Source organism: Panthera onca, chromosome A2 (genome assembly GCF_046562875.1).
Source record: "Panthera onca isolate mPanOnc1 chromosome A2, mPanOnc1 haplotype 2, whole genome shotgun sequence".
NCBI classification, from domain to species: Eukaryota; Metazoa; Chordata; class Mammalia; order Carnivora; family Felidae; genus Panthera; species Panthera onca.
This window is the reverse complement of record NC_138340.1, coordinates 43417710-43441475: the sequence shown is the minus strand read 5'-3', so window position 1 is coordinate 43441475 and position 23766 is coordinate 43417710. Positions and strand designations below refer to the sequence as shown.

The 23766-nt window shown below is 35.4% G+C and overlaps 1 protein-coding gene across 2 annotated transcripts in view; it reads right to left on the bottom strand.

Moving 5' to 3' along the window:
* CNTN6 (contactin 6) overlaps positions 1-23766 on the bottom strand; it is a 283185-nt gene that overhangs the window by 211240 nt on the left and 48179 nt on the right. For both annotated transcript variants that reach the window (XM_060631587.3, XM_078442810.2), the window contains exon 2: positions 16199-16335. In XM_060631587.3, coding sequence (XP_060487570.2) covers positions 16199-16253 — 55 coding nt within the window. In that variant the 5' untranslated portion in view covers positions 16254-16335. The remainder of the gene's footprint in view (positions 1-16198; positions 16336-23766) is intronic.

The window sequence follows — 23766 nt, the reverse complement described above, 5'->3', positions numbered from 1 at the left end:
GAGCCAGGCAGAACAATCTGGAATGGCCATTTAATTACAGTGCAATGTTGGAAACTTAATCTATTACAGTCTCAGTTTCTTAATGTGAATTTTCGCTATAAAGACTAAATAAGTCCTGATACACTGTTTTCAGTTAAAAGCCCATTTTGCTTTTTCAAAAATGTATCACCATTATAGTATTTGCAGAAGCCAACAAAATCCTGCTGTTTTTGGAGACCCTCAGAAACTGACGAAAGAGTAAACTAGGGTTTAGAACAATGAAAAATACTATTTTTAAAGCACCTCTGAGGAAGTAGGTGCAAAGGTGGGAAAGAGAGCAGTATGAATTGCATGCAGTTATTCTTTCAAGAGGGCACAAGCAGAATATCTTTGATGGGACATATCCCTAAAGCAGCTGTCAACCACTGTGAAGAGATGGTTCAGTAGGAAAGGACAGGAGCTCTCAGGTCTGAAGATACAGTAGGTTTGAATGGTGTGAAATCAGAGGCTAAGCCTACATGGAAAGGCAGAGTGTAACTGGTACTTACTTGGAATTAGGAGAATTCTTAAATCAAGAGTATACAGGAATTGTTTCAGCTGGGAGTGCTTTTGTTCCCCAGGAACTTTTTGAGCCTGGAGACATTTTTTGATTGTTGTGACTTAGCTGGGGAGGATGTTATTGGCATCTAGTGCGTGGACGTCAGGGATGCTGCCAAATATTCTACAATGCACAGGACTGTCCCATACAGCAAAGGATTATTTGGTTCAAAATGTGATTAATTATCAGGTCAATAGCATTGAAGTTGAGAAGCCTTGATTTATGGATAGGAGACTGATTCTGTAGCCAAAATTTTGAAATGAAATTTTGAAGCACAATTTTGGGTAATTTTATCTGCATTGCCACACTTCTTCCCATCTGTTTCTGGCACCCATAATTATTTCTTTGTTTAAGTTTGGGGTTTATCTGTGGTCATAATAACCCAGTTATTCACTGAGGATAATGGGGGTGGAGGATGGCCTCTTTTCCATTTTATTTTTTTAAGTTTATTTATTTATTTTGAGAGACAGACAGAGAGTTGGGGAGGGGCAGAGGGAGGGGGAGAGAGAGAGAATCCCAAGCAGTCTCTATGCTATCAGCAAAGAGCCTGATGCAGGACTTGATCCCACAAGTCATGAGATCATGACCTGAGCCAAAACCAAAAGTCAGACATTCAAATGACTGAGCTGCCCAGATGCCCCCCTTTTATCCTTTTAACATTGGATTTTGACTCTGAGCAACAAGAAGCACTAAGAAGTAGCCAGCCAAAGCCCAGGGTTCAAAGACAGCAAATTTCCCAGTAGACTGAGTTTTAAGAGCTACTCTTAGAGATATAAATGCAATCTACCCGTCATGAATATTGGTCATTGCTGCTACTTCAACTGTTACTATTAACACAACTCTTACCTCTACTTCTACTATGATCACTAGCTATCACTGATTGAGCACTGTGTTAAGCACTCCGCATTCTTCTACATCTATAGTAATGTGAATGTGAATAGTAATATGTACAACTCACTCTATAAGTAGTAGTTATCTCTGTTAATAAAGGTGAAGAAACATGCTGAGGAAGGCAGGAAATTTTCCAGGGGTAAGCCAACTCCCTAAAGGACAGCGATGTGATTTGTACCCAAGTGTGCCCTTCTCCAAAGCCCAGGTTCAATGCTAACTACATGGCGGTGTCTATGAGGAAGGAATAAGGAAAGGAGAAAAAAGTTGGCCATGGGATACATAACTTTTGACACTCTTAATTTGATTCTCTATGTTTCCTGTGCTAAGAGTTGGGTAATACAAGCGATAGAAAAAAAGAAGCACTTTTGAGCTTTATATAAATGTTTTAAGTTGCACTTTGATTATTCTGATTTATGCTAAGACCTCAATCTGTATCTTCCTGGGATATCAAATTCTTAAAATCAAAGGACTCTAGAGATCAAGCATTTCCCCTCCCAAGGAAGTTTGCAATTTAAATAGACACTCTGGGTTTTAGACTCAGGTCTGCTATTAACTGAAAGTCTTAGGAGGTAGCTTTACTCATTTTTTTAAATACATAATGGAGAAAATAACATTTTTCCTTTTTACTTTATACTGTTGATTATTAATTGTTATGGTATAATTAAAGAATTCTGAATAACTTAAATGGATAAGTATATTAAAAGTACTGTTTTTCCAATAAAATTTGAGATGAAATTTAACCTGGGCCATATATATATATATATATAACTTGATAGTTCCTAAAACAATATACAAAAGAGCTAAGTATTTGATTATTTATCAAAGTCAAAATTCTTCATAGTGTTTGAAAATTTAGAACAGCCAATTTTTTTCAAATAAAGTGAAAAGTCTGGGGAGTAGGTTTGGGGTCACTCTTGATCAGCAATGCCAGCAGCTGGGACAAAAGCTGGATATGAAGAAAGAGACTGAGGACAAGCTCTTAGCTTACCTGGGTCTCTCTCATCACAATTACTTACATATAGCTTTCAGAGAAATATATCATTTCTATCTACTCAATCTCACTCAAATTGCCTTTTTGGTCAACTCCGGTCTAAAACCATACAGGGAAGGGAAATTTAACATAGTTTTAGCTAAGCCAAGTACGTCAATCCTTCTTTCTGGATTCAGATTTCCCCTGATCATTCCCTAGTTATCTATTGAAAATAAGCAGTCATGTAATTGTGAAGAATCAAATGATTATAGATTGGCTAAGTGTTTACCTTCTTAATACATCAGCTGCTAAACATGTATTTCAGTCTGTCTCCCCACATTAATCATTTGTTTGGAGTGTCTGAGCATCCCACTGAATTAACTGATTGACCACCTTGACAGACAGGCAGACTAATCAATGAGCTTTGAAGGCTGGGACAGGAGAGTACTGCATAGCCTTAGCCATGAAAATGTGGCATTCAACAACTCAACTGCAGCACTAGAGTTTAAAATAAAAAGCATTACTCATGTGTGACTACACTCCATTGGTGATGCTTTTGAAAATAAATTTCAAAATAACAATCAGAAAATGCTTGATGAAAGGACAGCACAGAGCAATTCATTCATAATTACCCAAAGGAACAGCATAAGATGGATAAATAAAATTCACAGATGAGTCCCAAAGTGCCTTTTAGCTGAAAGAAGCGGTGATGTACTTGTACATTCTTTCATCAGAACTATTAACAAATAGTGAGTTATGTAAGGCTTTTCGTCTTAAAATCACCGAATATCAAGACTGTAAAGGACTGTGGTCACCTTCTGGTACATGGATTACAAACTCCAATGCTACCAAGGGCCAAACTGGAAGGAGACTAAAAGGCCAGTCCTCAGGTACAGATTATTTCCCCTGGTCTGACTTCTCCTGCCTCCTTTTTCTATTTTATGCTCTCGTTTGAAATGATTTTGATGTTGTAAAAATACAGACAATTGGCAGATGCAAAGAGGCAGAATATCCAGCTAGGTGGTAAACAGAAAAACCCAGCAGTTGAATAGGAGGTGATTTTTCTGGAAACAGTTCTCTAAAAAAAATCCATCTGTTAGTAGTTAGACTTGTGATGAGCATGGCCTAATGGATACACTTGTGGAATCACTAATTTGTACAACTAAAACTAATGTTACATTATGTGTCAACTATATTTCAATAGAAACTAATAACCTGTTAAAAACATAAATAAAATATAAAAAATCCTATCTGCACCATCAAACCTTATGTGCTTTGGACTCTGGAAATAAGTTCTCTAACACATAGCATGGTCCAGCTTCCACAAATATTTCAGCATACAACAGAAAATCATTTGGCAAATTGTCAGTTTTTAATTAAGACAGACTGGAAGTCTGGGTAAGCAAAATAAATTTATAGCCATGATCTTAGATATATTAAATCATACTTATGGCCTTGGATTCAGTTTAGCCATGCCACATAAAGAGTACAAAATGGAAAGAATAATTGGCAACTATTAAGAGATATGGTAGCTATGAGGTTGATTTGGATAATTTGCTCCAAGAAAGCACTCTTCCTTCAATTATTGGTGATTCTGAATCAGATTTCTGATGAGGAAGAGGATACGGGGTTAGCACCTCCCTCCCTTTCCAGTTGTGCAATTGTGGCTGTGTAGAGCTGCAATAGCAAATGTACCACTTCTGTGTTCTTTGATATAAGTCCTTTTTGTAATTCCCACGCATGCAAGTACAGGAAAAAGACTTAAACAAAAAGAAACAAATCTCCCTGCCCTTTTTGACATAAGAAATCATCATTGTTTCCTGGCTCAGTGTTGAGAACTGATTATATAGCTGGTGAGCATTTGGGGAGAGTTTTGTACTTTGTTCAAATGTTGGTTTTAATTCCGTATGTACCAAATTTTCCATGGTGAATTTCTGGTAATGTGACAAGACAACACCTGTGGTTTGCTGCAAGCTTTAGGAAATGCAAGCTTCATTTATTAATTATGAGAAGAGAAAGAAATTCTCTTCATCTGTTTTTCTGATAACCTATCAGGTACATTTTCAGATTGAGATCTATTTTTTAGTAGCATTAAAGTCTGTTATGTTTGTTTCTGAAATTAGCACTAATTCTATAAGATAAACAAAATATTTTGTATCTTTTGGCTATGTGAGGTGATAGATATCTTAATTAGCTTAAGGTAGTCATTTCACAATGTGTAAGTATATCAAATCATCACGTTGTACACTTTAAATAAATATATAAAATTTTTTCAATTATATGTCAATAAAGCTGGAAAAATAATTTAAAAAGTTAAAGCATATAAAGTCTAATGCCCACCAATAGTTGAATGAGAAGATAAACTGTGAAAGATTCTTACAGTGAAATCCTATACACTAATGACAGTTAGCCAAAATACTGTTATACACAACAACCTGTGTGGATCTCAGAGTTAATGTTGAATTTAAAAAGTCACCTGGTAAAGAGTACATATTGTATGATTTTATGTATGCTATAATCATACATGTAACATGCATGATTATAGATAAATATGACACATATAAGTTATATATTACATATACTTTGCATATAAAATATCAACCTAATCTATGTGATTAGAAGTCGGATACTGGTTATCCTTTTGAGTCTCAGCTGTGATTGGAGGGATGTCAGCCATGGTATGCATCCTGATTTGAGTAGTGGTTACATTGGGTGGGTTAGTTTGTGAAAATTCATTGAACTGACACTTAAACTTAATCCCAATGACCAAACTGAACATGAATAAATCTGAATTGCTAAAGGTGGGATTCTGACACAGCATTTTGAAAGGTTCTCATGTGATTCTTTAAAATATACTAAGGTGTTTCTTAGAAAGTAAAGGAAAGGGAAGGAAAGGAAAGGAAAGGGAAAAGAAAAAAAAAGAAAAGAAAAGAAAAGGAAAGAAAAAAGAAAAGAAAAAAGAAAAAAGGGAAGGGAAGGGAAGGGTAGGGAACAAATGGCAATATACTGCACAAAATCTACATAATTTGGAGGTATACTGAAAAAACCCAGCCCTTTATCGTGACTTATGACACCCTGGGTATTTCTATCTCTCTCTCCATCTCTCCAACCTTCTAGTTTACTCTGATTTAAACTCAGTGAGCCACATGAGAGAGAACCAAAATGAAATCAGCATAGAAAATATCCAGACAACCCACAGAATTACAGAGTTAGCTACACAGCAATAGGTAACTGCATGTGTTTTCTTAAGGTTTGCATAATATTTTAATGAAACAGATGTTTTAAATCTCTTTTCCCCAATTTTATCTACTTCTACCTTAATGACACTTTTTCAAAAATGGCCTACTTTTCTACCTCAAATTCCCTGTTACTCGGGTGAGATGAGAATTGCTGTAAGTACAGGTGGTTTTCTATTTCCCTGTGACTCTTCCAAATAAAACAAATACTTTTATTATTTTTACAATGCAGAGTCTCTAAAATGAGGCACTTTGCACCTACAGAGTATATAAGGTGAACTACTGATAATGAGAAAAGAAAATGTTACAAATTCTGTAAGTGTTTATTTTGTCTAGAATTTTAATTTATATATTTTTTTTGTTTTTTAATGTATATAACATAAATATCCACCCATTGGATTAAAAAAAGAATCACAAATAAAGAAGTTGGTTGTAAAATTTTGGAGACTACCTCTTTCAATCTGATTACACTATGAGCAAAAGCTGGCCCCTAAACACAACTGACATCAACTTAAAAAATTGTTACATATATTTGAGTCTTGTCAAGAAGCAATGTCTTGAATAAATGGTGAACAAAATTTTTCATCCGAGCATTGCATTCTCATAAACTCTGATATTTTCTAGCCTTATGGTCCTTGATGAGTCTTGTACCTCTGAATTTCAATTTCCCCAGCTAGAGAAGATAAGGATCTTTCTTCCAGTCACTCTCAAGCACAGATGAAGCACTTCACATAAAATACTTTATAAACTATGGGGCACCTGGGTGGCTCAGTTGGTTAAGCATCCGACTTTGGCTCAGGTCATGGTCTCTCAGTTCGTGGGTTCAAGCCCCACATCAGGCTTTGTGCTGACAGCTCAGAGCCTGGAGTTGCTTCAGATTCTGTGTTTCCCTCTCTCTCTGCCCCTCCCCTGCTCACACTCTGTCTCTCTCTCTCTCAAAAATAAATAAACATTAATTTTTTTAAAATTGTAGCTTATTAAAAAATGCCTTATAAACTATAAAGCAAGAGGTATAAAGTATAACTAATGAAATATTAAAGGTTAGTTTTTGTTTTCCCTTTAGAACTGAGAATTCCATTATTATACATTTATTTTCAACAAGAGTAAATACAATATTTCTGAGAATGAGTATGTGAGAAAAAAATGACCTATTTTTAAACAAAGTGTATGGAAATAAAATTCCACTTCATGGAATAAGTATTAGGAAGAAAGGTGAATTATTTGTTGCTTGGAGGAGTATTCAGAATGGAGGTCACATTTGAACATGGGTAAGAAAAACTGGATTTGACTTCTGCAGAAGGAAGTAGATCTGAAGAAGGACAATGCAGGCAGAGACATTCACATGAGGGGAGACTTGGGAATGAAAAAAGTGCAGAGATCTCATTGGTAGTATGCTCTGACTTAAAGGAAGGATACATGAAGGAGAAGAAGAAAAACCATGGCTCAGGACACAGGCTGAATTAAATTATTGGAGAACTTTCAATATTTGTTGAAGGAAATTGAATTTGAATGCTTGATTAGACAGTTTGAACTTCATAGGAAATGGGATCTGTGGAGGTCTTGACATAGAGAGTTGACAAAATCCTCTGTGCTTGATGAAGATTTGCCTTGATAGAATTTTGTGTCAATAAGCTACGTCTTGTGAAGGATACAGGGGATGCCTCAAAATAGGGAGAACATTTAGAAGGCTACTCCCAAAGTCTGGAGGAGAAATCATGGAGGATTGACTTGACTGATAATCCTGGAACTGGGAAGGAATGGATAAATATATCTTGAGATGAAATACAGCTCAAAGGTTTTAAATATTCAAGTGATTCGTGACATAGTATCAGTGAGTATCAACTGTACAATAATATTAAAATAGCACTGGCTGTGTGTTAAGTACGCTAGTCCTTGAACAAACAACACTGAAATTATTCCTGCCTAGGTTGAGTATGTCTGAGCAAACTTCTTGTGTTCAGTATACATCATGAATTTTTTAAAGAGTAAAAAAAAAAGTGCCTGAAACCAAATGATATATTGTGATTAAAATGTATATGTTAAAAGTGGATTCTAAAAATATAAAATAAAATTTTAAGTGTTTGCAAATATTGTGTCACCCATAAGTAGCCATGGGGGCTTACTTTGAGAGGTCAATCACTTATTTATTTAAAAATATTTATTGAGTGCTTACTATGTGTCTGACACTGTACTATGTGTAAGAGATGCAGCAACGTATATGACCTGAGATATTTTTACCTACATAGAGCCTGTATTCCACTAGATATAGACAGGAAATGGACAAGCAATGAACAAATGTGTAAGTTAATTCCAGATAGTAACGGGGCATTAGAGACAGTAAAAAAGGTTGATGAGAGTGACTTGGGCCAGTGGTGGGACCAGGTGCTGGCTACCTCGGTAGGTTTCTGAGAGATCATTCCACAGAAGTGACTAATCTGAGATGGGTGTTAATGGAAAGAGCCAGCTATAGAAATATTTGAAGAAGAGTGTTCCAGGCAACTCAACAGGAATAGAAGAGGCCCTGAGTAGAGAACAATCTTGATATTTCTGGGAGCAAAAGAAAGAATTATGGCTCTAGTGTAGTGAGCAAAGGGGAGTTTAGATATTTACAAGTTGAGATGAAAGAAGCTGAAAAAAGTCAGATTGTCTAGTGTCTTGCTACCCATAAGGAGTTTGATTGTAAATCTCAGGAAAGTTTTAAGTAGAAGAAAAACTCTATCAAAACTCCCATGTTATTTTCACTTTGTGGTTAAGCTATTTCTGGTACCCTTAAAATAAAAACATTACCTGATATTATCACCACTAGAGAGAACCTGACCATCTCCCTTAAAGACTCCAAATTGAAAGCACTCTTTCCCACATTCCCATCTACTAAGGGTCAACATTCCTTTTGGAATGTCTCATCTGCATGCCAATCATTTCCTTCTAGTGCTGACCAAAGAGAAAAATTTTTCTACATTGTTATCAGTTCTAAAAAACAATTTCATTTAGGGTTTAAGAGTCAATTACTTTGAAGGAAGATTTTATAATCGTATTAACACCTTTATCAGTAGGCATTGCATAAAAATGGTGTTTTCAGCATTTCTAAATTGGGCCATCTCTATTAGAAATTGCAAAGATGTCACTTGACTTAAAAATATAGCCTGGTGTTCCATTCCTGAAGGTGCTATTATGCTAACAATAAATCTGAACAAGACCGTAGGCAGAGTGTGGGTTGTGATGTACTCAATATTCATCACACTCTGACCCAAAGGAATATCCATTATGTGCTTCTGGGATCCTTGAGCAAAGCAGGTTTATTACACCTGCCAATTTTCATGGATTTGCTGTGTGATACATTGTCTTCTTTGAAAAAATCTTGCTCACAGTACATATTTCCATTCTTGCGGCTCTCTCTCTGAGGTAGTTCATTTACTCTGGTTTTCAATTCAGTAGAAGGTTATGCTTGAAACAGAGTAAAATTCAAGCAATCATAAATACTTTTCAGTGTCTCCTTATCATAGACTTCTGATTGTGAGTGTTTAGAAGGAGGGAGATCTTCCCCCAGATTCAATTTCAGGCTATTCCATTTGCAAAATGCCAAGCTATGTAAAAATACTGATACAAAGGGCTTTTATTTTTCTTTATTTGTATAAGCCCTAAAACCAACTTTATTTAAATGTTAAGAATAAATTACTTTGAGAGAAGTTTTAACAATAATATAACTACATTTGTCAGTAGACACTGCATGTAAATGGTGGCAGGGAAGACTTATAATTTCTAGTCTCAATTGCTTCCTCATGAGTAATTAATAGAGGGGTGCCTGGGTGGCTCAGTCAGTTAAACGTATGACTCTTGATTTCAATGACTCTTGATTTCAGCTCAGGTCGTGATCTCACGGTCCTGAGATGGAGCCCCATGTTGGGCTCCCTGCTAAGCATGGACCTTGCTTAAATTCTCTCTCTTCCTCTCCCTCTGGCCCTCCCCTGTTCATTCACACATGTGCTTACTCTCTCTCTCTCTCTCTCTCTCTCTCCCTCCCTCTCTCAAAAACAAAACAAAACAAAACAACTGCATAGAGTCACTGAATAAATATGAATAAAGAATTTTTTAAGAGTAATTAATACAGAAAGAGAAACCAGTTCATTAGACCCTGGTGACATAATATAATATAGATGGAATGCGTAAAGGAAGCCTTTAATTCTACTCTGCCAATAAATGTTGCTAGTTCCATGTTCCCCTCCTTGAATCATTCAGTTTCTCTCTGAAACAAAAATGAGGTTCCGAGTGAATAACTAGTACTTCTTTAAGACTTACCAAATAGGTATTCAGTCCATAATTTTGTAAGATAGATACAGAAGTGCTCAGCCATAACAAAATAAACACAAATGGCACATAGATAAGCTACTTACATCTATGAACTAAGTGAAAAGTTTGGAAAAACTACCACTTAGCTTACACTTAAAATGATAATATTTTGTTAAAATAACAAAGTTTAAAATAGAATAGGACAAAATTCTTGAGAAGATATGAATACTGCATGTCATGGAACTAAAATTCTTTGTAACTAGTGAGAGTTGCTATTTCTTATTATGTTCTATAATATAATACCAGACATTGACCTTCATTAGCACCATTATTAAGGACTTCCAAGCATCTGTTAGGCCCTGGGTTTAAAATTATGCTTTCTTTAAGCTCAGATAATGCAAAACAGACACAGCACATGATTCAGCTGATGTTTACTTTTACCCTATTGCTTAGTGTTTAAAAAATTTTTTTAAATAATTGTCTCATTTTGAAAGTTGAAAACTTGAATTTACCAATTTGCTTATAATTTATCAATCTTTATGTAAAAATCACAGGAAAGCAAAAGATTTACAGAAACTCGGGTTTTGGGCACCTGGGTGGCTCAGTTGGTTAAGCGTCCGACTTCGGCTCAGGTCATGATCTCATGGTTCCTGAGTCTGAGCCCCACATCGGGCTCTGTGCTGACAACTCAGAGCCTGGAGTCTCCTTTGGATTCTGTGTCTCCCTCTCTCTCTTCCCCTCCCCCACATGCTCTCTCTCTCTCTCTCTCTCAAAAATAAACATTAAAAAATTTTAAAAAAATAAAATGAAGAAACTTGGATTTCTCACACATGTAATGTTCTAACATCAACACAATCTGATCCTAAATGGTTTCCAGCTTCTGCATTACATTCACTATAGATTTGCTCCAGCTACTTTGTTTAATATTTATGCAAGAACAAATTTTTTTTGTGAAAACTTCTTGTGCGTTGTCTAAAACAAAATGAAACAGAGTTTTCTTCCATTTATCAACATGGTCTCCAAATTATCCCATTAATGTTTTTGTCTTTTCTACCCTAAAGACATGCAATGCACATGCTGTAGCAATTTGGGGGCTAAAAATCAAACTTCTGAGTCTATATTAAATCTGTTGATGCTTTTTTTCCTCCTGGGAAAACGGTGTCTTTTTTTTTCATTCCTTTATTTCTTCTGTTGCACATTTCCAGCAGTAAGTAGGCATTTATCCTAAGTGGAATTCTATATTTAACTTAGCATCTTCACTAATTTACACCAAAAACAAATCTTTCACCCTGTATTAGACAATATTATTTCCATCACAAGGGAAAGATTCTCAATACAAGTTAGCCTAAAATGACAAAGGGACATCTTATTGGCTTATATTACAAAGGTAGAATAAAGAAAGTGTGCCTTTCTCCCCTGGATTGTCTTGCTTCTGTGTTAATTTCATTTTCAGACAGACTCTCCCTTTAGAGTGGCCCCAAGTACATCCTTACACTAACAAAAAAACCACACAAATGGAATGCCTCTCTCATTTTATTTTAGCAAAAACCTAGAGATTTGCTAGATATAATATATAAATAGATGGAAGGTTGAAAAAAGCAGCAGATGTTCTCTTAGAACATTTCCATGTTATATACTCTCTACTATGTTATTCAAATAGCAAGTTGTACTTTATTGAAATTATTGACTTACTTGTTGGTTTCCATTTTTAGACTGTAGGCTGAAGTGAGGGGGGACTATGGCCTTCCTATTGCTGAAGGTCAACATCTAGTTTAGTGGCTGGAACATGTGAGGTCCTAATACACATCTGTTGAATTGAATGGAACTCCTTTAATTTATTTGATAACTATTTCTAGACCATCTGCTAGGTGATAGAGAAACAGAAGAGAATATGGCAGATGGAAACTGTTAACCTCATGGAATTTCCATTCAAATGTTTTGAAACCTTTAAATGTTACTAGAATTTCATCTCAAAAACTCTATGACAATAACATCATAACGCATATCTACTGGGATTGATTAGATCAATTGTTTCTCAAAGGAAATTATATGACTAAATTTTTCCACTTGATGATAATCCAAATAGGACCAACAACACTGAATCTCATTCATTCTGTTTACTGAATGAATGTTTACTGAATGGCACTACCAAGTGCCAGGAAGATATAGTTCCTACCCTCCTGGAGCATAAGGTCTAGGGAGGAAGAAACATATTGCATTGGTTTCCTACAGCTCCTGTTAGCACAACTTGGTGGCTGAAACAGCACACAGTTATTTTCTCATAGTTATGGAGGTCAAAATTCCAAGATGGGTTTCACAGGGCAGAAACTATGGTATCCACAGGGCAACACTCCCTCCAAAGGTGTTGGGAGAATCTGTTTCCTTGCCCTTTCTAGCTTCTAGACCTTCATTCCCCTCATTCATTGGCTGACTGTCCCCTCCTCCATACTTAATGTCAATAGCACAGCATCTTCAAATCTTTTTCTGATGTTTTCATATTGCCTTTGGCTCTGCGTTCATTCCCACTCTGCCTCTTTTCTTGTAAGTGCACTTGTGATTTCCCACACAGATTTTTCAGAATAATCTACCCATTGCAAGATCTTTTCAACTTAATCACACCCTCAAAATGTTTTTTTTTTATTTAATGTAAAATTCAGTTTTCGGATATCAGAACCTAGATATTCTTGGGGGCCATTATTTAGTCTATTACACAGATTAACAAAATAATATAAAAGTGTAAGATTACCAGTTAGGTATCTTAGGAAATGGGCCTCAATTTACTCACAATATTAAAAACATACTAAAATAGAACAATAGAACTTTTAAAGACTCAGAATTAAAGATTTTTTTAAATGTTTAATCATTTTTGAAAGAGAGAGAGAGACACAGAGTATGAGCAGGGGAGGGGAAGAGAGGAAGACGGAGACACAGAAACAAAAGCTGGCTCCAAGCTCCGAGCTATCAGCACAGAGCCCAATACAGGGCTCGAACTTACAAACCATGAGATCATGACCTGAACTGAAGTTGGGTGCTTAACTGACTAAGCCACCCAGGTGCCCCTATACACTCACAGTTTTTAAAAAATGTTCTAAAATTATAATATATGCCTAATGGACTATGATATAGTAAAGTTTTAAAGGCCTATGCCTATAATAAAGGTGCTAGAAGAAGTTGTAAAGTTAATTAAAACAAACAAAAAGAAAACAGGGGAAAGAGTTGAAGAGTTTGGGGGCAAAATTTTGTTTTAATTTGGAGTCTGGGGAGACTCAAAATATTAAAAATTTCAAAAGATTATACCAGTGAAAATAGGAAGGAAAAAAAAAAACAGATAAATGTAAAAAATTTGCCAGCTTTTGGAATTAATAAAAAGTAAGTTTTGAGGGGAGCCTGGGTGGCTTGGTCGGTTAAGCGTCTGACTTCGGCTCAGGTCATGATCTCGCGGTCCGTGAGTTCGAGCCCCACGTCGGGCTCTGTGCTTACTGCCAGAGCCTGGAGCCTGTTTCAGATTCTGTGTCTCCCTCTCTCTCTGCCCCTCCCCTGTTCATGCTCTGTCTCTCTCTGTCTCAAAAATAAATAAATGTTAAAAAAAAAAAAATTAAAAAAAAAAGTAAGTTTTGAGAAAGCAAAGAAGATATACCTATGTGTAGAAACAGCACTTGTGGCATCATCAGATAATCTAATTTTCCAAACTAGCATAGTATCTGCAAGTAGGGAGACAACCATGAGAACTCTTAAAAAAACAAAAAAACCTCAAACATATTTAAAGCAATGCTCTCTTGGGGCGCCTAGGTGGCGCAGTCGTTTAAGCCTCCGACTTCAGCCAGGTCACGATCTCGCGGTCTGTGAGTTCGAGCCCCGCATCAGGCTCTGGGCTGATGGCTCGGAGCCTGGAGCCTGTTTCCGATTCTTTGTCTCCCTCTCTCTCTGCCCCTCCCCTGTTCATGCTCTGTCTCTCTCTGTCCCAAAAATAAATAAAAAACGTTGAAAAAAAAATTTTAAAGCAATGTTCTCTTGTGTATATCATTATCAACATCCTTACCTCTGGGGCAACGTTTAGCTCAGATTATTTTATTTAAATAGCTAACGGCCAAAAAAAAAAAAAAAAAAAAAAAACATCTAACGTGTTCTTTCACAAGGAAGCTGTGCACCAAGGACATATGATTGTTTTTCTCTTTAGACTTAAGCAAAAGGACATGTTGAATCACATCCAATTTGGATAAATAAAAGTTAGTAGAAGAATTGGAATTTCTCAAATCTGATATGTATTCTGATAATAATGATTTATTTTAATTTAACACAAAAGGTCTTTTAGAGATACTATGCTGATTCAATATACATATTTAAAGGGCAAAATGTTAATGTTAAATTTTGACAGAAAGCCGAAATGTGAAGCTAAGAAGAGAATTTCTTATTCATACATGTATAATTTGAGGACACCTTGATGGCTCTGCTCTGTCCTTTTTTAATCTATTATTTAAAAAGGGACATTTCATTTAACTTGGAATTTTTGTTATAGAGAGTTAGAAATGACACAAATCAAGATAAGGTAATCACTTTGAATAAATATGACTGTAGCACTTCTAAATACTGGATTTTCTAGTGGTAAAAATATCTTTATTTATATGGTTTTCTGGTTCTAATGGTTGATTTCTACATATTTTAGCATTTTCAGAACTTTCAAGATTAGTGTATCTTTCCATTTCTTGGAATTGCTATTAATTATGTGTCTCTTATAATTATTGATTTTGTGAATTATAAATTACTATGTTGGTTTCTGTGTTCTCCCAATATATTACTGCTTTTTTTACAAATACATGAACTTCAGTAGTGCATTACCACAGTTGGTGGGAAGCGGCATGATAGGGTAGACCGGTTGCTCTGACAGTGAGAAAATCTAGCCAACATCCAAGCTCTGTGACAACTCACTAAAGTAAACTTGACAATTAGATTAGAACCCTATGATCCTAATAGACTGTGGTTGATGATTTAGAAAAATGGCCACTATTATTCACTTTTCTATGTTTGTACCTCTTTAGATTACAGCTTTGCAGCTTTTCTACCAAGAGATGAAGTATATTTCCTTACCCCTTGAATCTGGACTGGTCTTCTGACTAAGAATGGTTAAAAGAATGTAGCAGAAATGATACTGTATCAGTTGCAAGCCTTGGCATCAAGAAATTTTGCATGCCCCTGATTTCTCCTGAAACTCTGAGCAGTCACCATGTGAAAGAGCCCAGAGCCACAGAGGATGAGAGATCACTTGAACCAAGGCCAAGGCAGCCCAGTTGTTTCAGCTAAGAATGTTCTTGACCAGCCAGGTCCCAGATGACCCAGGAGGTGACCATAGGTATAATTCACCAAAGCCAAAGCCAAAACAACAATCCAATTGAGCCCATCCTAAATTGCCAACCTTTAGACTTGTCAACTAAACACATGGTTATTTCTTGCTTTTATCTACTTAGATTTGGGATGGTTTGTTACACAGCATAAACTAAATGACACACGGATATTAATGGATTTAGGTTGAATAAAAGAACATGTATCATTGAAATGGAAAGAAAAATTTCAAAAGTTGTTTCTAGTTTGGATACATTTTTTTTGAATATTTATTTATTTTAAGAAGGAGAAAGTAGGGGAGGTCAGTGAGAGAGGTAGAGAAAGAGAATCCCAAGTAGGTTCTGCACTGTCAGTACAAAGCCCATTGTGGGGCTTGAACTCACCGCCTGTGAGATCATGACATGAGCCAAAACCAAGAGTCAGACACTTAACCAACTTAGCCACCCAGGTGCCCTAATTTCTGATATAACACTTTTATAATATAATTCTATGATATAATTCTATATCACTTTTTCTTCTATTTCAATATAGCTTTTTTTATACCAAAAGCTTAATTTGAGAGAAAATAAATACTTCAAGTTTAATTTTTAAAGATTTCACTATAAATTAAATAAAAAAGAACTACTCTCCACTGTTTACTGATGCAAAAATCATTAATTGCAGTCTTTTAAAATAAAAGTTTCATGTTTAACAATTTGTAATTGAAATAATGTTAGTTATGCTTAAAAATGGAGCTTGATGCATTTGTAAGGATTATATATTAGCCATAGAAAGTACCTTAAATTTTTTATCACTTAGGAATTCAAATAACATCAATATTATGCATATGAAAATTGCTTCACATATAGAAAAAGTGCCAATAGATTATCAATAAAAACTCATAATAAAAGAACACTTTACCTGCACAAGTATTTATGAGTGGCAGCAGAATTACCAGTTTCCATAGCAACCTCATTTCCACTTTGTAAGGTCAAAATTTCTCCCATACAATCGGCAGCAAAAAAAAATGTCTATCTTCCAGTCAGTATCTCAAGAGTCTGAAAGAAAAAAATTGTCATGAAATGACAAATATACTAACATGAATATTTAAAAATGTATATGAATTTTTTCACATTATTCAATTAAATATTAAAATATTATTGTACAAAATAAAGCAACCTAAATGTCTACCTTTTACATATATGTAATTTTGCAAAGTTTCCATATTTTCAGGTCATATTTTCAAACTTTCAGTTCACACCTGAGATATACATATCATTTGTTACGAGATTTGACACAGTAGATAATGGGCTGAAAGGCAATTCAATTGAACGTATTATGTGGATAAAAACTTTTATTCATATAAGTTTGAATAATTGCTTTTGACATGTTAATGAGGATTAAAAACATATTAAACCAACTCCTGTAATCCTGTTGTTGCTTTTATTTGTGATTCTAGGTCATTAGAAATAGGATAAAATACTACTCTTACAATCACAACGGTGATTTTATAAATTTTATGGCCTTCTCTAAGTTTTTTTATTACTTTTTTTTGAGAATATATTCATTCAGAAACATCATCTTTCCTAATGTTACCAGCACTAATATTAGTATTGTGCTACAAAATTTGTACCAGAAATGAATTTCTGGAAGTGTTATCTTTCAAATACGAGACATTATTTTCTTATGGTGTTACATTATAATTTTCTCTAATTTATTTTCACATTTAAGATATCTAATAATAAATGAAATTAAGATCAAGTGTTTTGTGTTCTTTACTCCAAAAAAGAAATCTAATAATAGATTCTTAAAATTCATGATTTTAAAAAAACAAAAAACAAAAAACTCATCATCTCAAAAAATATATATAGAATAAGCTCAGAATAAATTCACCTAGATCACATTTGATAAAATGATTATATATCAAATGAAACGATCCTTTGGGAACCTTTACCTTATTGAAAATATATATTTCTTGCAACTTTAAATACCTTAAGGAAGTATGTGAACTTTATATGTGAATCTAACAAAAATGAAATTTTGATCACTTCCTGATATATTTTTAAATTTAAAAAATATTTCTTTTCTTTCTGTTGCTAATTTTTTCACCTTAAGTTAAAAACACTGACCATATTAATGCTTTTTATAAACTCAAAGTTAAAGGCTTTCAAATTTAATCAAGGAATAAAAACCACATTGAAAACAAATAATATTCAGGTTAATGAATATGCTATGCTGATGTGATAATTTTTTTTCACAAATTCTTCCTTTCCGTTGCTTTTGGCGCCACCTATTCTAAACCTTAAACTACTTATATTTAAATTAAATCATATTCCATATTAATTCTTCACTTATAATTTGTTCAACAAATTTTTATTTGTCTGTCCACTTATATCCATTCTCTGAAAGACATTAGATTCTTAGGTGTTAGTGATAAATCCTAAGACCCTTTGTTCCCCTCAAGGTTCTGGCATCTTATGACAGATGACATTTAAGAAAACAACAAAATCAATCACAGATATATACATTGGTGAATAGTTATGTGTAGTAAATATGGTAATGCTTTGAACTAAAAAATGAGATTTATGAGATCTATGGGGTGGGGTTCAAGCAGCATTTTTGAGCTGAAGCCTGAAGGACAGGTAGCTGATAGCCAGGCAAATAGTGGCTGTACATGGTGTGAGGGGAGTAGGTCTGCAGGGATTCATATGGGTAAGGATGGAGAATGAGACTAGCAGCCTAAGCAAAAGGGAGAAAGTAGGGCATGGTCCTGAAGCAGGACTAAGTTTGCATTTTCAAAGACTTGAAAAGGATCCAGTTTCATTCTCAGAGGGACAATGGCAAGAGACAACAGGTGGAAAAGGAGAAAGAGGCTCAAATATGCAAGGCCCATAGGCCATGTTAACAAGTATTGGTGTCATACTTTCAAATTATAATTGAGGATTTTAATCAGAAAAAGTCAACTTAATTTACCTCTTATAAACATCACTGTGGGTGATGCAGAGAATGACAGGGATGGAGTAAAACGTGGACTTACACAGATAAGTTAAGAAGTTACTTTAGTAGTCCAATAAAGGGATACTGATGGTTTGACGAGAGTAGTGGAATCTAAGATAAAGAAAATGGGATCTCTGAATAGTCCTGCTGCCTGAAATCTCTTGTCCTTTCCATTCATGGAATATTACAAACAAAACTACCTTCCTAAAACAAAGGTTTGGTTCAATTATGCCAGCATTCTAAAACCTGTGATCGCTCTCTATTGCATAATCATCCAAAGTATTTGGAATGCTATTCAAGGCAACAAACAATACATTTCTAACTATTCTTTTCCAGCAGGATTATTCAGTAAATACTTCCAGTATAGGCTCATGGATCTACTAATTATTTTGCATATGTATTATACATTGTCTCTGTATGCATGCTCTCTGACTTGCATAGAACTCCCCATTTAAGCCTAAATCTTCCTTAAAAACCATGTAATGTTAGCATGACCACACATACTTATTTTTCCCTGACAGTTTCTGTTTATTGAAATGTCAAAGCACAACTAATAACAGTACCCCTTTCTCCCAAAAGAATCCTGGTTTACAAGATAAATTATATGGCCAACTTATTTGATGAATATTCATTATTTTTTCCAACCCAACAATTCTTCCCTCTTCTTTTGATAAAAGCTGTGACTTTCTTTTGAGGAACAACTTCCCTAAACATTCTCACTCCATATAATTGGAGTGGGAATGCCTCCACCTTGTAGTTCCAGGAACGAGGGTGTTACCAGGGTCTTGACAATCAGAAATCCATTCACCTGGGTACAGTGTTTTGTAAAAGGAGGGGCACGTAAGCCAAACCAATGACAATCAAAGTCAGGACCTTTGTCAATATTACTAGGATGATTAAGTTGCTAAAATATAAATCTGTTGATCCAATATAATATATTTCACAAGGGCTGTCTTGACCCAATTTTGTAAACATGGCTAAAAACTCTCAATTCCAAAACAAAACAAAACAAAACAAAACAAAACAAAACAAAAAAAACCTCTCAATTCCCTTTGGCAGAGTTGGCTTAGCCTTCACCCCAACTATCCCTCTTATAGAACCTAATACTCCTGAGCTATAATGCATACCATCCCAATTTCCAGAAGCCTCCAGATACCTGAAACCTAGGAATGGTTGCTTTTTCCTTGGGCTGGTATAATTACCCAAAATACCCAATCTCTCAGAAGCCCACAAAATCTAGCTAATCCTACTTCACCTACCATCCATGAGCCGCTTCTTATACTCCCAGCTTGCTTTTATCCTGTCAAGAGCTCTGCTTCATCTATTCCAGTTTCATATATCTGAGTGTTATTGTATTGTTTTCTGCCATTCAAAAAACCTATAATCATACCTGATATCATGAAATTATGAAACCATCTGTCATACTTAAACCCCTGGAATTTCCAGATGCGAATCAACAAGAAGAATTTTTTGCCTAACCCAATTTATGTTGTAGGTTTATCTCTTGCAACCATAATCATCAGAACATCGCATTCATTCTTTACCCTGTATTTATATGAAGTGTTTCTTAAAGACCCCAGAGCAAACTGACATGATATACCCCCCAAGACTTGTATTCATCAAAGTCTCCACTGTATTGCCAGAGTTTTTGGACCTTACCTTGAAGATAAACACCATATGTATTACTTGTAACAAGAGGTGGTGCAGTACGTAATGTAGAGTTCATAGTTATGCCATAGTCTGTGCTTGGTTTGTACCTGATGGCCAGGCAATCTAGTATTATCAAGAAAAAGACGAAACTGGGAACCTAAAGACGTTGCTTCTACTATTGTCTCTTTCTCCTAACCAGCTGGATAATTCATTTACAATCACACTGACTGCCAGTTTCCTCTTATGAAAATGGAGGTTTGACCTAGAGAATACCTTTATATTTCTTCCAGCTCTAATATTCTAACATTGTTCAATTCAACCCAGTGTACAATTACAAAGCAAATATTGCCCTTTACCATCTGACTGTTTATCAGCATTCTGTAATGAAGGCAGAACCCGGGAGATATTTCATTTGGCAATATTCTATAAAAATAGGTTAAATAGCTATTATTTATATATCAGTTGTCATTTGTAAAAGTTCCATCCATAGAAGTTTAGATTACCTGAGGAAGGAAAGTACTCTAGCTCAGTGAGAATAATCCAGATCAGAAGATGCTGGTTATTTACTCACAGCAAAATGGCCTAGAAATATTCAATAAGTAAAATTTATGCTGGTCACTGACACACAAAATAGCCATAGGAATTATTTCTAGTTTCCTAGAATCCTAAAGATTGCTTGAGGCAAAATAAAGGAGGCCAATATATAAACTTAAAAGAATTTCCAGAAGCTCTAAAGAAGTTTCAAAAATGCATCACCAGCACTTTGTTTTAGATGAAAATTTTAGGCCATGCAATCTTTTAAATATTACTTTGACCTAGAAAAACAGGTGTATTGGTTCATGACAGGACTGCTAAGTTACTGTTGCATTATTACTGAACATACTCTGTCCTCTCTAGACCATGTGTGTTTCCTTTTTCTCTGGTGGAGTTTCTCAATGTAAAAGTATCAAATTTGAACACTTCAACAAAAGAATATGCATAGGTTCCCCGTCCCTTTCTTGCAATTCCAGAATCTATCTTGTCTAAATCTCTGAAAATTAAAATATCCTTGTAGAGTAGATGGCAAAATTCGCTGGGTGGCAAAACTGGTCTTAAATTAATGTGAGGTTTTTTAGTCTGTTTTATCCAACTTACCATGTGTATTTACATGTTTTGGTGCTAAACCAGAAATGGTTGACCGAGCCATTGTCCACCAGAGGTGTCGTCTAAATATATATGAAATTGTACCACAGTGTCTTTTAAACACTAAAATAGGGATCAGAAAACCAGATATTGCTGACAAAATTTAGATCCCCTGTTTCTGTAAATAAAGTTTCACTGGAACCCAACATGATTGCTTATTTATGTACTGTGTATGGCTGTTTTGGGGCTACAAAGCCAGAGTTGAATACTTATAGCAGATGAGACCATATGACCCTCAAAACTTAAAATATTTATTATCTGGTCCTTTAGACATTTAGCTCCTGGAAGTTCTTTCATTCATCCCTACTCTAATATATTCTAAACTCTAAAATACATTTGGCTGTAAAGATTTCAGGTAAAAGATTGTGGAACTGTTTTTATGTAACCCTATGTATACACTCAGCAAAAATATCTTGTTAAGTTTAGCAGGACAAAAAGGGTACTGTATTTGTAAGTAGCTTCAGCCAGTGAGTGTCCTGCCTTAAATCGACCTCTTTAAGGGGCACCTGGGTGGCTCAGTAACTTAAGCATGCAACTTTGGCTTAGGTCATGATCTCACAGTTCATGAATTTGAGCCCGTGTCAGGTCCTGCGCTGTCAGTGAGAAGCCCGCTTTGGATCCTCAGCCTCCCTCTCTCTCTGCGCCTCTCCTGCTTGTACTCTCTCTGTCATCAATAAATACACGTTAAAAAATTAAAAAAATACTGACCTCTTTGTACCATGTATTGCTGACCAGCATCTAACCCCAGAAGGCAGCTAAGAGAAGAATTCTGAAGCAAGTGCCGTGACTGTGAGGTCATACCTAATATTAATTATTCTTAACCCAGACAGCACAAAACAGTATCTTTGTATGGTTCAGAATAATTGTACTTTTAGAAATAGAAAGCTGTCATCAATCTACCCCTTGGCTATGAAACCATTCATCAGTCTAGGAATTGGATAAGATTGCCAGTAAATCAGGAATTATCAAAAAAGTCAAGCATTGGCTAAACCGCAAGCAGCCAGGAAATTTGGTGGGGGGGGGGGGGGCTGTTGTCATGTGCAGCTGTGATACTCCAGCAGACATGGGAGACAATGGGATTTATCAAAAGAGAGAAATTCTTTTTCTTTTAGAAAAGAGTTTTCCAACTTCTGTTTGCACTGGGAACTAGGGACAGGAGCTTAAATAAAAAGGCAGGTGGATGTGCATGCGTAGCTGTGCAACAAGCCTTTGAAAGGGGCTCATACAGGATTCTAGTTGGTACTCACCAACCGTACTTACAAACTTCACAAAATGCTTAAGATGACCCAATACATTACATTGAAGGACAAGAGGAAAACATGGGAAGTTATTCTTGTCTAACTACCAGTCTAATGCTCTTTAATAATAGAATTATCTAGGTGACACCAGTTTGGATGATAGAGAATTGTTCATTAATACATACTCTTTATAGAAATCCTCAGGTTAATTACAAATTATACCTATTTCTTACCTCTTTTGGACTATGTGAAATGATTTTCTCAGTTTGATAGGGAAAAAAAATGTAACTACCGCTACTACTAAATGGCTTGGTGATTGCTCTAAATACAGGGAAACAGAACGGCCCATGCAGAAATATTACTTAAAATATTGGCCAACTTCTCTCTCTAATTGTGTCTTACTTATGTTGCTTTAGCAGGAAAGGAAACCATTGTTGAAAGTGCATTAGTCCTAATGGGTTTTATTCTTCCTCTACTTACAACAACATTGCTTTGACATTAAAGAATTTTGTAGCAGAGATCAAGATCCATTTTCAGATTGCATGTTCATCATCAGAACAAATGTGCTCGGCACTAATTGCCTTTTTGTTTTTAATTGACCAGTTAATTAACTGCAACAGATAAATTAAAAATCCCAAATCCATTTTCTTCAGGTAGCTCCACTGTTGTATTTTAGCATGATAAAATTCTATGGATGGACAGAAGAAAAGATGCTTAACAATTTTTACAATAGATTTCCAACCTCAGCATTCATGGAGTTATTTACTATCAAACTGAATCAATAATAAATTAAAAAATGAAATATTTATGATCTGAAAAAATCTGGCTTTGTCTAGGAAACCCCAACTGCCATTAAGTCAGGCAAAGTAGCGAGATAAATTGTACCATCACATTCTTTGTTTTCAGAATATAATGCTATCACTTATGATAATTGTTATGCCAGCTCTCAAAATAGGCAGTCATAATAGATGATAGATTAGTAGAAAGATATAACACAGCGTGTTTAATGCAATCATAGAAGAAGTATTACTTCTTTTCTTAGAGGAGGCATGATTACATGTTAAGTTGTTAACAGCACGAAATAAATGCAAATATGTTTGTTATGAAAATAGTTAGAATAATTTCTACATTGTGTTTTTTTCTTAGAGCAACCAAGCTGTAGAGCTCAGTCTTCAATATAGTTTATCCCATATGCCTCTGCTTAGGTAGCGGAGTCTTGCTGAACGAGATCAGTATGGGTGTACCTGGGTGGCTCAGTCGGCTGAGTATCCAACTCTTGATTTCAGCTCAGGTCATGATCTCATGGTTCATGGGGTCAAGCCCCACATGAGGCTCTGTGGTGGCAGCATAGAGCATGTTTGGGATTTTCTTCCCCCTGCCCTCTCTCTCAAAATAAATAAATAAACATTAAAAAAGAAAAGA